A 17,649-nucleotide genomic window follows, 5' to 3' on the forward strand; every position below is an offset into this window, starting at 1 on the left:
GGGTCATGTTTTATTTTGAGTCTTGGATTTGAGATCAGACAAATATATTTCAGACATGCACTCTTCAAAAACACAACCTCCTGAATAAAAATCATATATTAATTTGGCAGTTGCATAAACTAGTTTTCACATGATTGCTTGGGAGCAGTAGATTCTTCTGTTTAATTATTATTTTAAAGGTTTGAGGTAAAGCTTAAACTAGTTAAAGCTAATATCTATTTTTGAAAATAAAAAAAGAAAAAAAAGACAAGTTTTTAGTCAAAGACCTTTGTTGGAGTGTTTTGTTTTACAGGTAAAAAAGAACCTTTTATCTTTGTAGAGGTACCGGCCCTGTTTTTCAGAACTTGTTTTGCTAAAATCAAACATCCAGATTGAAATTCTAGGCAGAAATCAGTCAGCACTCAAAACAAGGACCACCAATTAATTTGAGACACACACACAAAAAGAAACCCCCAAAAAATAAACCTACTTAGTTTGCTTATTTTTTATTCAGCAGATATTTAATAGAATGCAAAGGTCCATTATGTGGAAACAAATTCAAACACTGTTTCTGCTGTGGCATACAGAGACAGAAAGATAAGAGACTGCCCACGACAGGATCATAACCATTATTAGAATGTAAACTTTACGGAAGGAGATAGAGAGATGATAAAATGCCACATGATGGCATCTTTTTTTTTTTTTTACTGATCATAAAAGTGTGACATAGTGAATAAACGACAAAACACTCCCCACAAAAGTCATCATCACACAGATATACACTGAAGACAAAAATAAACTCATCCTTTTTTTGTCTGTGTGGCTCCACCTACAGTATTTCTCTAAAATAAATCCATTTACACTTTTCAACATATCCTCACATTTACATGAAAGTCATTAGGGAAGCATTTGTTTGCAAAAATTAAGCGCCCCCCCACCCCCCTAAACACCCAGTCCCTTCCTGTACAGAGGAAAGCAGGGATTGGGTTAGAGCATCAGAGAGCAAAGAACGTGATTGGCTGAAACACATATGTTAAGTATTATAATAATTATCATTCATACAGGAAGTCTGCTGAAAAGGTAACATGGCAAATAACACAGATTGGCAATAGTGCAGGCTGCTTGAGCTGGCAGTGGGCCATTAGGAAAATTAAGGATGAATGGAAAGAGATTCTTGCATGATTTTTTTTTTAATTATTATTATTTTAGCATTGCTAGCATGCTCTATTTTGGAGCTACAGGGGCTAGCTGGAGAAATAAAGTATGAGCATAAGAAAAGTCAGGACTGGAGGGATGAAATGTCGAATAAAAAGGAAGATTGAGTCAATGCTTGTCGTTTAGTTTATCGTCAACTGTCTTCTGTCCACTAGCCGTCCGTGTTGGTCTTTGGAATGGTGTTAATCGGATGGTCTGTTTTCTTTTTTAATTTTTAACGGCTGAAACCAAACTCATCGGCATCGTCTGCACGGAAGTCTCCATAGCGCCAAATGTTGAGCTAAAAGGAAGATAGAGACAGATTTTATTGACCATTACGGGACAAATAACTATAAAAAGCAGTTATGTCCCCTATTGCTTTGAATGGGGCTCCAATAACCTCGATTATGTATTAAATAGTCAAAAGATAAAAGGGAGAGCGGGAGGGAGACAAAAGCCCACAATGCAATGTTGAGAGTAACATCACTGCTTGCACAGCCTAGTTTGAAGGCCGCTGCATCATCATCATCATCATCGCCACTATTTAATCCCTTGCCCATCCAGGCTGGAGGCCTCAAATACCAGCCAATCTATTACTTCTCCTATTCCATTACTTTCACATACCCACATCGCCTCATAAACCATCACATGCATTTCACAGCTAAATGTTGCCTTTATTACAATGGAATTGGCGTGTGTGTGTGTGTGTGTGTGTGTGTGTGTGTGTGTGTGTGTGTACGTTGAAGCAGCCTCCAGTATTGTTTTAGTTATTTAAATGTGATAGAAATGTTGCCATCTGAGAGGTGTTTGTGTGTACAAGTTAGAGTGTCTGAGTGGGATGTTTCTTTTTTGGCTCTCAGAAGCATGCGTGCTCAGCTGTTTATCTCGTGATTCATAGCTAATTAGCGAGTGTGCTAATTAGCAGTAGTTATTAGAATGAATGAATGAAAGCCATTTGTACATATTGCCATTTTCCTGTCTCTCACTCCACTACCTTTTTTCCCTCCTCCTCTCTGGCACCCTGCAAACACAGTAGTAACTGCAATTGCGATTAGAGCCAATTCCGTCTCGGGCTGGCTCATTGTCTGAGCCGCATGCTGCATAACCACGGGGTAACTAAAAGAGCACAGGAGGGACAGCTTCCTCTAGCATTCTGAGCCATCGTGCTTGACATTTACATGAGTAAAAACAAAAAAGGATCCAAGTACTATCTATGCAAGCTCAAGGGGGTTCATGTGAAAGGCACCTCGGATCTGTACAAACACTTTCCTGTCAAAGACTAAGTATACAAACTAAAAGTTATTTGGCCTTTGCCAACAGAGCTCAGAAACTTGGGACTAAAAGCACCTGAGGAGCTAATGCAATTCAACATTTATTATTTCTTAAATTGTCTCTTAAAGGATAAAGCTGCTGATATTCCATGATTTGATTTTGTTATTGCCAAAATATCCCATGAAATTACCAAAAGCATCAATATTTTAAGACTGTGACTTCCCCAGCATATCAGTGGTATTCTGCCTCTCTGCGGCATGACCAATGATATAAGAGGTCACAAACACACATACAATATTACAATTTCTTATGACATACTATACGATAACATTTCTTTGTTTTTTCCATACCATGACTTTTTTATGATTTACTATACTATGAACTTTTTTTGTGTAAAAAAATATTCTATTATTTGACATAATATAATACGTTTTTTTTTAAATACAATAACTTTAACTTTTTTTTAATGATATACTACACTGTATTTTTTGCATACTGTGCAATGTAAAGTTTTTACTAAATTTTTCATGACATACTATAGTATTTATGACACACACTTTTATGACATGCTATTCTGACGCTGTTTTGACGTACTGTTCTACGACAATTTCTTATGTCACACTATACTATGGCATTTTTACATACTTCACGGGGACATTTTTATGACAGACTATACTGATTTTCTTTTCTGACAAACTATACAATTAAATTTTTAACACATTATACTATGAAATTTCCTACCACAACACTGTCCTTTTTATTTTAATGACATTCTACACTAAGACATTTTTGACATGTTATACTATGCCATTTTTAATTAGTATATACTATACTATGGCTCAGGGCCGGCTCTAGCCATTTTGGTGCCCTAGGCGAGGTCAGAGACACCGGGATTTACACTGTCAAATTGGCTGGATGTGGTGATGCTGGTGGTGTCTGCTGCCTGACCTGCAGCTGGATTCAAACATACAGTAAATCCATACTGTTACACCACTGCATGAAGTCTGTTGTTTCATTCTTCCTCATGTAAAGCAGCACTGTACAAACTAACTGTATTTAATTTGACTAATAATATTCAGTAAATAAAAACTTCAGCAACAATGATTACAGCAGTTTCCCAGAGACCACAAATAATCGGCTAAATGTACACACTTCAGAGAGATGTGTAGATGACAGATTAGAAGGCGCTTCTCCAGCAGCTGCTGGGAGCTTCTGCAAAAGTTTCCAGAGTGAATCTGGACAGTAATAAAGTATATTAGCACAGGCAAAAACATGCACCTGCAGCAGACAGTGTAGGACAAACACCTGCTGCAGTGCATCAATTATTTCGTAGTTGTGATTATTCATTCATTAATAAAATAAAAGAGGATGCACCACAATTAAACAGGAGCACATGCTTAACAATATGAGTAATTATTTGTCCATATTGGTCAGCAAATTTCAGTACAGTGTCTAACGCACCTACTGGGTAGAAAGAGCCGCATTAAGCAGCCAACAGCAGCAGTGAACTATATAAACTACTGGCTTGACATTCAGATGATTCATAAACATCCTTCAATTCATAGCAGCTAGCATAGAATCATTATTTAGTGTCATTATCCAGCGTTGCTTGATTTTAATTCACATAGCTTGTATAAATAAAAAGGTCTTCGCACAAAACAGCCTTTTTTATGTTGTAAAAGAAGAAATACCTCTGTATTTGGATCTCTTTTCCTCCTGCTATATTCTTAGTTTTATCAATTGCGCTCCTAAAGGTTTAGACCTTTTTTTATGAAAAAAGAAATGTAATTGTAGATAACTGATGACGTGCTGCTATAACGCTGTCAGCGCTCACGGTGCAGGCTGGTCAGGGACACGTCAAATGACGAGAAACAACATGGGCGCTGAGATTATTATTATTTCTTTTAAAGGCAGAACATGAGGAAAGGGCCCAACCGGCGCAGCAAATTATTATCTTTTTTCTTTTTTTTTCTTTTTTTCTGAGAGCTACCAGCAGCGCCCCTTCAGCGCTATGCGACCGCCTTTATCTCCTATGCCAAGAGCCGGCCCTGCTGTGGCTTTTTTTTTGACAAAATATACTGAAACATTTTTTAAGACATACTATTACCTTTTTGGTATACTATGCTATGACATTTTTTGACTTTTATACTTATATACATACTATACTGTGACATTGTTCTACATACTCCATACTGAGATTTTTTTAGACATACTACACTGACATTTTTGGACATACTATACTATAATATTTTTTAACAAACTCTACTATGACATTTTTAATCAGGGTTTGAATGATACACTGGCCATCGGTGTAGCCTTATTTTAAGGTGCGTACCTCAACCAAACATGTCACATGCATGCGCCTAAAGTTGATGTGCATGGCAGTGCAGTCAGTTGCAGGATTAAGGAAAAGAACTTGTTACTACTACAGACAGTTAGCCTACTATGCTGAAAAACCAAATTTAAGTACTGCATCTGCAAAAAACTGTATGTAGCTTTTTATTAAACTGATAGCTGTGAGCCTGGCTGACAGGCACAGCAGGTATGAAGATTTACAGTAGCTGAAGAGCAATGAAATTTCCAAAGTTCAAAATGTAATGAAAAAACATTGATGCAATTATTTCCAAAATTCAGAACAGCATAACTTCTTCTACAGATGCCAACAGCCATAATTATGTGATAAAAATGCAATTTTAGCGGGAATGGTGATTTCAGTTTTACTGATTAAAATATATAAATGATGATTATGTGATTTCTGCTGGGGTCCGTACCAAACAAGCATGTTCCCTTACGTTTGGAACATGATTTGACTCATTTATAACTGCATGTTTTGACACATTTTACCTTCATCGAAAAAAATTGCAGCTTCAGTAATATTTTGATTAATTGTGCTGCGCTATAGAGCTTGGCAACGTAACGTCATCACGCAGTGCATTGTGGGTGTTGTTTGGGTTGGAGCTACTTTCCAACACCCACAATGCACTGCGTGATGATGTCGGTTGCCAAGCTCTATTGGGATTTGTTGACAATAAAAAAATATAAAATATGACCAGACTTATCCTTTAGACACAGACTTGCTTTTGTATTATGCAAAATGGAAACATTCTTTGTAACCTCCATTATTAGATACTTTCATGTCATTGCTTTTAATTTTCTGATGCTTGTTTCCATTATTTTGCTGCCAGTTTCCCTTTCGACTGTCCAGACTGTTTACTGGGCTCAAATAAAGTCATTTCCACTGGACAGTGTTGTGTCAAAGCTCTGACCCATCTTCACACGAGAGCCCTGCGTGTTATGTGCTGCCTTCTATTCACTCTCCATTTTTTTCCCTTCTCTCTCTTTATGCGACACTGCACACTTTTTGCACACACATCCCCACCCCCATTTTCACAGTATGGACCTGCACAGACTGTGGGCAGCAATCCATATGGGACAATTGCGACTGCCAATGTAATGTGTCGCATCTTGAGAGAGTGAGAGAAAGGAAAAGCAGCAAAGACAAAAGAGACTTTCTCTCTGGTATTCGGCGTGGAAAAGTAATTAGTGTTGTAATGTATTCTTGTTTTGGCAACATTAGATTTCTCACTGAGAGGCAGACAAACCACAATTATTAGGAGGAGGTGGTGACTGAGATGCTGATGAAAAGACAGAGGGAACGACAATGAGAGGAGACAGGTGAGGTTTGGATGAAGTGACTTACCCTGGCACTCTTGGCAGATTCTTGACTGTTCAGGTACTCTGTCACCTAGGGCAGAAAGAGAAGAGTCATTAGCATATCACATCACTGCGTCACAGGTAGGATTTTAAAGGATTAAGGTGAATCAATGCATCCTTTCAACCTGCTCTGCCCCTGGAGACATTCCTTTTACCTGCTTACATGAAAATTCACAAGTTTCTTTGCACAAAGTTCACTTTTTTTTCAGAAGGGCACTCGCTCCCTGGATGTAAGTAAGGAACACAGTGTTCTCTGAAGATCAACAGGATCAAGATAACGCACATAGACACAGAGTGGTTATGTCACTGCAGGGGATGTGGAATGCGCAAACATGTGAAGGAAGCATAAGGAGCGCACAACGCCACATTACGGCTCACTGTTTGGGGTCATTGCTTTATCCGCCGTGTGCAGGGCATCACTTCGCGCTTCATGCCACAACTCACACTCGCAAAGCCACTGGAGATGAGAGGCTCTCATACCCCCCTGTGCCTGCTAGCCTAAGGCCAACACCTCACTGGTTTGTAGCAGCAATTTATAATCAAGTGCATTCACAGGACGCCTTAAGGGAGCTACTAGCTAAAAGGGGGTGAGCCCCAATTTCTGCTTGTCTTTCATGTAGAAAATCAGAGTTCAGGAGTAAACAGGCATGGGAGAGATGTATTAACAAATAGTTTTCCAAAAGAAAATATAGTTATTCATAGTATTTCAAATGTTTGTCCTAACTGTCATTAATTCAAGCGAAATTATGTAATTTGTAACACCAAATGATACTCTTGCTCTAACAAATGAAACTTTGCTTTCATGAGCAATGAAATGCGACCTTGTTTAAGTCAATTCACTCAGGACCTTTGCGGCTACAGCCTCACATGGTCTTGTAAAGGGCTGCGATTAATCTACATATTGCTTTCTCAATAAATCAATTAATGAAAAATGCCCCTTACAATTTCCGACAGCCCAAGGTGACACCTTCATGTAACTTGTTCTTTCCAACTGACAGTGCAAAACCCAAACATGGTCAATGCATAGCTATATGACACACAGAGAAGTAGCAAATCCTTACATTTGGAAAGTTGGTACCCGAGCGTTTCTGCTTAAAAATAAATGACCTAAACTAATGGGTCAGCAAAATAGTTGCACATTTCTTTTCTTTCCATTTCCTAATCAGCTAAACTTTTCATTGCTGGTAGCTTATAAAGTATGGCTATACTACACGTCTGTGGCATTTTCTCAAACTGAACGCTTCCATTCACATGAGGAAAAAATCTGTATCACATTGAGAGTATTGGTATTAATGTATGGCATGATATATTTTTTTAATGATACCCAGCCCTAAGCAACATAAGCCTTTTTATGCAAAATTAAATAGGTTTTCTTTTTTTTAAAAATGTATACAAAAGCATTAAATATTAAGAATACTAAGTTTGAGTTATCAGCAATTTGTGTTGTTGTGACAGGTTAGGCTTTTTTTTTAATCATGGTGTCTTTTTCAGTCTTGCATGGAACTGCAAAGCTAAAATGCAACTACTGAGTGACAGTTTATAATATATTCAATTTTTTTTAAAATCATGTCTGTGTTCCCCTGCCATCAGACACATGTATAAAAATGTGATGCACACTTGCAATTTTTTTTTTATAAAGTCACCAGCATCACTTGCACAAAGGGACACAAAACTCTTATATCTGTTCAATGCTTTCTTCTTGACATAGAGAACTGAATGTACGCAATGTGGACATACCAGGAGTACAGAGAGAATACAAAGAGTTGGAGGAGCAGAGAGGAGAAGGCCAGTGTGCAGTGTTGAGCATATTGACTGCTTCTGCTAGAGCAGCCATTTAGCCTCATTGAATGAACCAGTGATGAGTCATAGGGCATGGGGTGGGGGGGCAGAGAGAGACAGAGAGAGGGAGTAAAAGAGGCAGTGTTTGGTCAGATGGGTACAGTGTAAGTGGATTTATGGACCTTGGAAAGCTCAAGCAGCGGACCCTCTGAGTGGAGCTGTCCTCCACCTTTACAGTGTCAGAGTGGAAACAGTGATAAAGCTCTACGCGAGGCCCTCACACACAGTTCACCTCACCTCCACCATGTTTAACCCTAGCCACCCACACCACTCACACAGTCTGTGATGGAGGAAGTTCTGTAAGTAAGATCCGTGCTGAAAATAGTTGGATTTAAAGTAGAGTTTGACAAATAAGTGGGACAAAGGGAAATATTTGCATGACAGTAAAATATTTAAAGAAATAAAGAAAGCAAAACACACTTGAAAGAAGACAGGAAAGATGAGTCACTGTGTTCTTGTAATGGAATCAATTGTGCACCACGTTTTGTAGCTTATTATAGTAGCAGATGAGCTGGCTTTCACACTCAGATGTGCACACACACAAAAACACATGCACGTGCAGGCGCGCACACAGACACCAGAACAAGGATGCCAGATGTTAAAACTGTCGAGTGTCGATGGGGCTCTGGAGTTTAATTGCTTAGCTAGCTCGTGCACATAGGTTGATTTGATAGCTACGCTGCACATGGCACCACCAAGATGACAGACCTGCAGCTGGAATCGCACAGACACTCTGTCTAAGCGAGTGCACGTGGCAAGTGTGTAGCTGGGGGAAAGTGCAGTGGCTGCACAAGTCATCCATCAAAGCCAACTAAAGGAGAGATTTTTTTGGAAGGCGTCGGGATATGGCATCGTGGTCCCATCAGGCAGATGTCACCATATGGAAGACCGAGCCGACGATATTTCACAGACACAAAAGGCCAGTGATGCCATTTGGGCTTTGGAGGGGAGCTATCAGTGCCCGTAGCGGTTTTAGCTGTCTTTTTCTAGTGCAGCACTTGGAAAGCTAGGGGCCGACTAAAATGATGTGGAAGTGGGTCTCATATTTGCCAAAGTGGATCCAGCAATATTTGAACAGAAAAGAGAGAAATGGCTAGGAATATCAACTTTAAAAGAAAAATATATTCAGTCTTCGCTTTACCAAACTCTACACAGCTGAAAGTATTCTGTGAAAAGATGCTTAGTCAAGAGCACTACAGCACAATATGCACAGATGATATGCTGCCATATTGGCACTACTGCGGTGAGCCTCTTTGTACTCTGGTCGGGAGGGTGCCTTTCCTGGCTCGCCCGCATCCTTCACTGTTCTGCTCACTTCAGCTCAGTGTGACACAACAGCCAATCAGTGCGCAGCTGAACACCGATGATGACTGCCTTTCGGATGCTGAACAGCCCCACGTATCCTGTCCCGGATCCTTCTTTCACAGCTTTTCTATTGGCTCCAGTAGTGAGGAAGAATAGTTCATTAAGACGCAAACAGAAATAAAACTCATCTGTAGATGACTTTAAGTGCTGAAGGAAAAGGAATGTTTCTCGTTGTGAGAAACAAGCAACGTTAAACATGGGGAGGTTGGAGAGGAGGTATGATGGAGGATTGTCAGAAAGAAGAAATTATGTTCGAGGAGAGCAAAAGGAGAGAGCCCAACAAGGAAGATGCTCGAGGGAATATTTTACAGATTTTCAACCAGCTTTGTATAATAATAATGTGGGTAATATGTGTAGATGAACTATGGTAAACTTCAGTCCACCTAACCAGCGCCTAGATGGGAATGAAGGTAGGGACCCCTTCATTCCCATTACAAATGCTTAGCGGCACTTGAAGCCCGATTTCCACTGTATTTTAGTGCCCTGTTTAGCTGTAATAGCTAGAGTTTGGAAACATGTAATGGGTGCCATACCGTTTCCTGCACATTGAAAACGGAGGCTGAAAAAACTGCGATCAAACGGTAAAACTAAGCAGTGCTGATCAAATATAAACCAGGATTCTTTCATTGTGTTGCCCATCTCTCATCTCAAATGTTTTCAGAAACTTATTTTAGTGCCCTGTTTAGCTGTAATACAAGATAGTTTGTTACCAGCCGGCCGAAATTGTGTCAAACAGGCAAGTTTGCATTATGTCACCTTCCAACGGGAGCATTTATTGGTCAGGTACAATGCAATACATTCTGGTAAGTGAAGTTTTTTACTTCATGAGCAAAAGCAAATGCCACAGCCCTTTTTTTTTTTTTTTTTAAATATGATCTTGCGGCAGCAATTTAAAAAATTTAAAATTTAAAAAAGTTTCTCCTTCATAGACAGCCCAGTTTTGTGAAAAGACCATCTTTCCAGTGGTGATATACGTCTTCAAAGTTGGTTATTTTTTCCAGGTGAGGGTTGAATATGAAAAGCGACAATAAGAGGATAATGAATGAGGGGACGAGGAAAAGAAAAGGCAGTGCTTGGAGGGGGTTTGGGTGGCAGAAGGCAGCGGGTGACAGCGCGCTTGTCTGGATGACCCTACAGAGCTCCCATATGCCAGACAGATGCCATGCTTGGTGAGCAGTGGCAATGGACACTGGCAGCAGCAGAGAATGTGCTGTTGGGCTGAAGAGGATGCTGCCTGTGTGGGAGTGTCCTTGAATGTGTGTGATTAATTCTTCGCATCCATTTAACTCCGCTCAGTCTGCAACATGCAACAAAAACAACTCTCTGAAAGTTCAGCTGATTACAAAAGTCAATTTATTATAATTTCACGCTGACAGATCACTTCTGAGTGGATTTATCACGGCCCACTAAGACTAGAAAACTGATAGGAAAAAAAGATTTACAACTGCTGTCTGAGTCAATTTTAATGCATGCAGGTAACTTTCTGCTGGGGGACTTTGTGTAAGTGTGATGCTTTTCAGAAGACGAACGACAGGTGGTGTGGGTCTGGTGTTTTGGCACTTGTCAGTGTGTCTGCCTGGCTGTGAATCTGTCTGCCTGGGAGTGAGAGTGCGGCCGTGTATGTCCCCACGCTGGCCGGCATGCCATGCCCAGGTGGTGTTCTGGTAAGCATGGTGTGAAAGTGATGGATCTGAGCGAGCGCTAAGATGGCAGCTTTCTGACAGGTTGTGCGCGTCTGGTGCGTAGGTGAGCTGCCTCTTTTTTTTTCACAGCACGCAAAAATGCAAAATGAAACCAGATTTTAGATGGAGTGCATATGAAAAGCAAGTGAGTAATCAAAGTTTCAGGGTCGGGTGTGCTCTCTTGGTCCTTACTGCCAAGATGGGATGTCAGGCGACGCAAAAATCACTTGAGTGGAGAGGGAACAATGAGCCTTGTCCTCCGTGCATGTTGAGCTTTTCTCATTAACAGCAATGACGATCAGACGCACAGCCTCCCAGACACGAGCAGTCAAACATTAAAAAAAACTGCCACTCACTCCCTTTTGTCATTGTTTTTTTGTTGCTGCCTTGCTCTTGTTTTTTCCCGCCGCTCTCTCAATCCTCGTTACATCTCGTTTCATTCTCCCTCCGCCTGCCATCTCTGTCTCCTTTTGACTCCGCTGAAAGCAGAAAGCTCTGCACAAGACAGGTCGTCGTCAGCCGGAACATAACGGCTTTTATGTCTCTAACTTGCGCTGTTTCAAGTTGAGTGTACTTGGCTGAGCTGCGGATTGTAGTCCTAAGAGTTGTCTCTCATTCAACATGCCAGTGCATGAATACTGCATGGCGAGCAGAGAGTAGGCAAGGGGTTTTGGTAAAATCTGTCCTGACTTTTCATTGTGCAAGTGGTTTGATAGCGAAAGGCTTGTCCCATAAGCACCATAGTAAACCAGAGAGAGTATTCTCCTGTGTGTAAGGGAACGTCGATGTGTTTGAGCGAATGAAGGATGCATTTTTACAGATGGTAAATTTAACATCATATTTTTTTTAATCATTTAAAAAAATATATATTAGAAATTATTCCACAAATGAGCCCTAAAAAGGGTGCAAAGTGAACTATATATCTTTTGTAATTCTCTCTTTTTTATATGTGAACATACAAAAGAAAAGAGAAAATGAACATGAAGACCTTTCAATGGAAAAAAAGAAAGAAAGACAGATTAATAAATAAAAATAAAATACAGAAAATAAAAGAAAAAAGAGAGTTATTTATTGTTAGGGAATTAATTATTTATGAATAAAAACAATAACATAGGGTAGAAAATAAGTAAAGGGGCAAGCAAAAAGATATGTTATGTAGACAAGGGTACTGGCTTAAAACACACAGAGAAAATGGGTGACTACTGGTTACACTACAATGTGTTTCTGACTGGACTAAATAATTTAAAAACGGTGTGAAAATGAACCATTTGTTTTGTTTTTTCTTGTCTCTCTTCAATTTCAATCACTTGGAGCATTTTCTGAGCTGTCAATGATGCAACAGAATCTTGTTTACTGTAAACTGCAGTCTTCTTTCGGATGCACGTGGACGTCAATCCAAGTTAAATCAGTTTACATCAGTCAGCTACTTCATAAAAATACATGTATTTCGTAAATCGTAAAAAGAAATAGTAGGAAAAAGAAAAGCCTTACATGTACATCATGTGTATGAGTGTCATTGTCCCTATCTGGGGTAAACTGGGAATACGCCATGTTGCACGCTGGTCCCCCCCAGCATGGCTGTCGGAGGAGATCAGGCGCTTTGGTGGGAACGTGGCATGACAAGCCCACCAGCATGGGTTCATAGAGTTAAGGAGGACACACACATGTAAAACACGAGTGCACACGCACACAACAAATGCGAGGACTAACAACAGATATCACAAAGAACATTTTCCAATGCTCTCCCAGGGGCACTGGGAAGAAAACAAGTCTTACGTAAACACTAATGTATCATAGAAATATGTCACACACACACACACACACACACACACACACACAAAAACTTTTATAAAGGCTGTGTAAAGAGCTGGCTCTTCTTTTTCTCAAATATCTATTTTCTATCTCCCGCGAGGTCATACAACTCAAAATAATCTAAGTTTGAAAAAATGTGGTGCCTCCACTCCCTCCCTGACAATCCTCCACTCACCCTCAGGGTGTGTGGGAGGGAGGCTATAGTGTGTAAATCTGTGTGTGTGTGTTTACATCTGCAGAAGATGGAATGGCGTTTGGGAAGTGGCGCGTGTCAGCTAGGACATGTCAAAAGGGCCCTCAGCGCACTGGCAGCAGGGGAGGCAACTGCCTGTGCAAGTTTGTGTGTTTGTGCCAATAACAGGGTAGCAGAAAATGTCCATTAAAGGCCCCATCTCTGACTCTACTTGTAAATTAGGTATTGAGCCATTGGTGGGGAGCGGTCATGCTGTCACACACCCACGAAGTGTGTGTGTGCAAGCGTGTGTGTGTTTGCATGTGCCCTGCTGTGGTTTTTTGGGATGAGGTGGGGGGTTCTTGATGGGCTGTGACAGGCGTTGGGGTTGAACAGGGAGGGTAGAGGCCTAAAGTCTGTCAATTGGTGGTGCGAATATGGCTAAAAGCCATTTTTAGATGGCACGGTAAAGAATTTTGTGGTGGAGGGGACCTGATGTACTGTGGCAGGATCTGTAGGGGTGCTTACTGGCCCTACCCAGGAACATAAACTCCAACTCCCTATGTTTTTGTTCTTTTTTCATAAGTATTATTAGAATTTGTGTTCTCTGTTATTCATCTTGGGTTTACTTTCTGTGGGCTGCAGTCAACCAAAGAAAATGCTAATCAACTGAAATTCTACGTTCTCTTCAACTAATCAATCAGTTGATTAGGAAAAGATTCTGCACGTTATCTCTAGATTAATGATTAAGTAAAGTGGCCACAGTGCATTGAGCGTTGTGTGTCCACCAGTGTTTTTTTCTTCTCACATTAACCCTTGCCTGGGTCACGTACAGTATACTCTGTAGTGGGACAAATGGCATGTCTCTCTTGTCGTCATGTAATGAAAAATAAATATGATGTCTAATGTAACGTTACCTTAATATTAGAGGTCGACAGATTATCCGCCTGGCCGATTATTTGGGGCTGATATTTATCATTTTGCAGATTATCTGTTTTGGCGTTTTATTTTAATGATCGTCCATAAAATTATTTAGTTAAAAATTGCAACGAAAGCATCAGTATGAGAGTAACTTTTACTCTGATTTTCATTTTTATTGTAAATGCTTACTGGTTCTAAAAAAAAAAAAAAATATCAGTAAACCCCTACTAACAACAAGTTGGAGTGAAATGCAGTGGTGGAAACACAACCTTATAAAATTAATACCAGTAATTGTCCGACCAATGAGAATTGGATCGGACAAGAACATGTCAGCCCTACTTCTTTCAGGTATTGTCTTTGTGCATTTCTCTTGCTTCCTTCCTCTCTACATTTCAAATAAATTGTTAAAAGTGAGTTGTGCTCATGAGGGACCCCTACACATGTACTACGTCCGTCCTCCCCACTTGGGGACAGCCTATAAGCGACAACAGCAGCATTGCCACATGAAACGTTTGCCCATGAGGCCTTATTTTGTTACACTGCACAGAAACACCAATATTCCCATGAGGCTTATCATCAGTGTCCAAACCGGCGCCTTAACAGCACGGCAGCAGCAGATCACATCACATGAACCTCCTTACTGTACGGTATGTGTACCAAAACACCACAATTGCTCTTTGATAAATGGAACAACCCATCCCTGGAGGCGTCCTGTGTATGTGTGAGCCTCCTTCCTGATTTCCTGTATGGATTCCTCCACATGCAGCTGTAGGTGTGACTACACTTCTGAGCACACCATTTCATCTTCATCTACACTTTCAACCCCCATTAACACAATTACTGTGCAATGCAACCACCGCGCTATTAACGACATCGGGGACTCTCACTGCAAAGCTACAAGCTAAGGAAACCACACTACCCGTGAGGCGGTTTATGTGAAAAGAGAAAAAAAAAAACCTGCATCACATGTGCAACTTAAAGGCTGCCCTTCTGGCCCCTCGAAGCTACTTAAAAGTCCTCTGCTCAACATTCACACATGAAAAGCAAGGCCTCGGAGTGAATACAGCTACAATACAGCGCAAGAAGATAAAAGAGAAAGAAATAAAACTACATTTCCCAGGGGGGCTGCTGGGTAATTAAAGATTCCAGGACTCTCATCTGCAGCTTTCAGTCTTCGGGAGCCACCTCACAGCTGTTTTCCCCACAGTCTACCTTCTGCTGACACACACAACTCTGTAACATTTCAATAAAGATCTAAAGCTTTACAAACATTTATCTAAGGTGTGTGTGAATGCTGCTTCTACGGTGCTGTGTAGAAGTCTTAGGCCACCATACATTTGTTATTTTAGCAAAGTTGTAATTAGGATATATATGTATTTATTCTGTCTCTTTATTAAGGTACATACTAGGACTACAGATATCATGTACAATGCATTAAAACACCCAAAAAGTCAGAACAAATAGGCTTTTTAAGACGGAAACAGACATCCTAAGTGGAAAGGGAGGTCACACTAAATACTTGCAACTTTAGTCTGTTGAATTTTTTTTATTCTAAAATATCTGTGTTTTTAATGCTATATACATATTTCCTGTATATTCTGGTTGTATTTTAGTAAAGAGTCTACTGAGGAATAAATATATGGTCATTATAACTGTGCTAAAATAAAGTTAAAGGTGGCCTAAGACTTTTGCACAGTACTGTATGTCTCTTCAGTGGTGATGGGAACTAGGCTTCGGTCGATACAGCAGGCTCTGTCACTGTTGGTGATTGATAATAATTGCGCTGGCGAGGGAGTGACAGACACTTCCGTGTTTGTAATTGACTTGTAATTAGCAAACAGGAGATTATTAGCTTGTAACGCTAATGGACTTTGGGGGGCTAGCAGCGGTGTCAGTTAGCTGAGGTGACTGGGCGAGACGCTCAGCCGCCTGGTGGCCTGTTGGAGTTTGGATCAGTCATGTTGTCGGCCGCTGCTGACAGAAAACACTGGTGAAAAGCAGCAGAGCACAAAAGACAGTGCTTCTAACCACACAGCCATCTTCCAATTGAGCTGTCATGACAGACTCATTTCAGCTACATCTTCCCCAAAAAAATATCAGGTCTGGGTGTGAGGCACAGATAGCTCCTGCAGGGACTTGTTACTCATGTACCCAATCAGGTAGAAAGAAGAAATATCTAGTTATCTGTCGAACCCACTATCTTTTTTCCTTTCTCTTTTAAATATGAGCCAACATATACACACAGTTCGTGTCTCCCTACAGTATGCCTTCACTTAAAATTATAAAAGAGAGGCATTACTGTCAACTCAGTGTGGGTTCACAGGGCAGAATCGGCTGATGCAAGTTGCAAATAATTGCAGATAACAGCGTTTTAAATCACAGCTCATTATGAGGCCAACACCAGGTCTGATCTGAGTGCCTCTCCACTTTAATTCCTGGGGATTATTGTTCATCATGACATTGCACGGAAAGACAAAATGCAAATTAGCACACGCGAAAAGCCAAACGAGCCGCCTTTCCAGTGCTGGCTAAATCGAGTCCTCAAGCTTGGTTTGGATAACATGAATAGCCAAGGTTAAAAAAAGAACAGAGGAAGGAAGGGGTGTACAAGTGAGTGAGCCTCTGAGTGGAGGAAAAAAGTAATAATGACAAGTACGGCGAAGTGATGTGCAGAAGGCGGAGAAATGGAGGAGTAAGAGGAATGGAGAGTACAGGGGCGAGTAAACAAGAAAGAAGTGATTAAGAGGAGAGCACTGGAAAGATAAGAGGTGACAGGAAGGAGAAGAGGAAGAATTGAGCGATATTGTGGAACTGAGAAAAAAAGGACGGAATCAGACTCTGAACAATGACTGGAGAGGCACATTAAGAGGGATGAAGGAAGAGAGAGAAGTGTTTTAGTGACTGAGTGTGTCAGTGTGGCAACTTGCCATTCTGGCAGTGGTTCGTTGATGGTGCCAGGACAATTTAAGGATGGCTAAGTATATCTGCTGTGCCTGAGGTGGAGAAGGCATGAGTGTGCGTCGCAGGTCGGAGCAGGAGAGAGGAACTCTAAATGTGGTTTTAAAAAGACAGATTGTTTGCGCACACAGGAACCCAACAGGAAGTCACGAATTCCAACTTTGGCAAAGATCCACTGCTTTTTGGATGCCAAATTTGGTGTATTTGAAGTGCTTGTAACTGGAATGATAATACTTAAATATAACTATACTTAAATTAGAAGTTTGAAGTTTTCTGCCCTACTGATTAAACTTCACACTTTTATTCTCATAATTTGAGATGGAGACATGCATTTCCTAGATTTTATACTCAAGTGGAGATGTGCATTTGTTCATTTACAACTCCGGAATAGCAGTTGGCAACAGGAGCAATCCCACCAAATGACATGGTTGAGACTGCTCTAACTATTTCTGCCAAAAGCAACCATTACTGTTGAGCTTTGCCAACAGCTTATTTATGATACTAACATGGAAATAGCATGGCAGCCAATTGTGCCCAACAATCTAGAGCACAGCAGCACTGTGCCTTAGGCAGCAATAACAATTGGTTTCTACAGACGCTTCGTGTCAAGCGATATACCTGAATGTAAAATATTTGAGTGGTGACAAAGAAGAAATGAGAGGCAAACACAAAGCAAAGGGTAATGAGATGCAGCAAGACAACAGAGGACCCTTTTAGACCGACCTTGTTTGGTCTGGATCA

General features: G+C 40.6%; 1 protein-coding gene across 1 annotated transcript in view; it reads right to left on the reverse strand.

Moving 5' to 3' along the window:
• Nucleotides 1-469: 469 nt before the first annotated feature.
• Nucleotides 470-17,649, reverse strand: part of snd1 (staphylococcal nuclease and tudor domain containing 1) — a 245,358-nt gene continuing 228,178 nt past the window's right edge. Inside the window, exons 23-24 of the mRNA XM_042511217.1 lie at nucleotides 6,146-6,190; nucleotides 470-1,474 (exon numbers count right to left, since the gene is read on the reverse strand). Of these exons, the coding sequence (XP_042367151.1) occupies nucleotides 1,409-1,474; nucleotides 6,146-6,190 (111 nt within the window). The 3' untranslated portion in view covers nucleotides 470-1,408. The remainder of the gene's footprint in view (nucleotides 1,475-6,145; nucleotides 6,191-17,649) is intronic.

This window comes from Plectropomus leopardus, chromosome 22 (genome assembly GCF_008729295.1).
Source record: "Plectropomus leopardus isolate mb chromosome 22, YSFRI_Pleo_2.0, whole genome shotgun sequence".
In the NCBI taxonomy this organism is placed as follows: Eukaryota; Metazoa; Chordata; class Actinopteri; order Perciformes; family Serranidae; genus Plectropomus; species Plectropomus leopardus.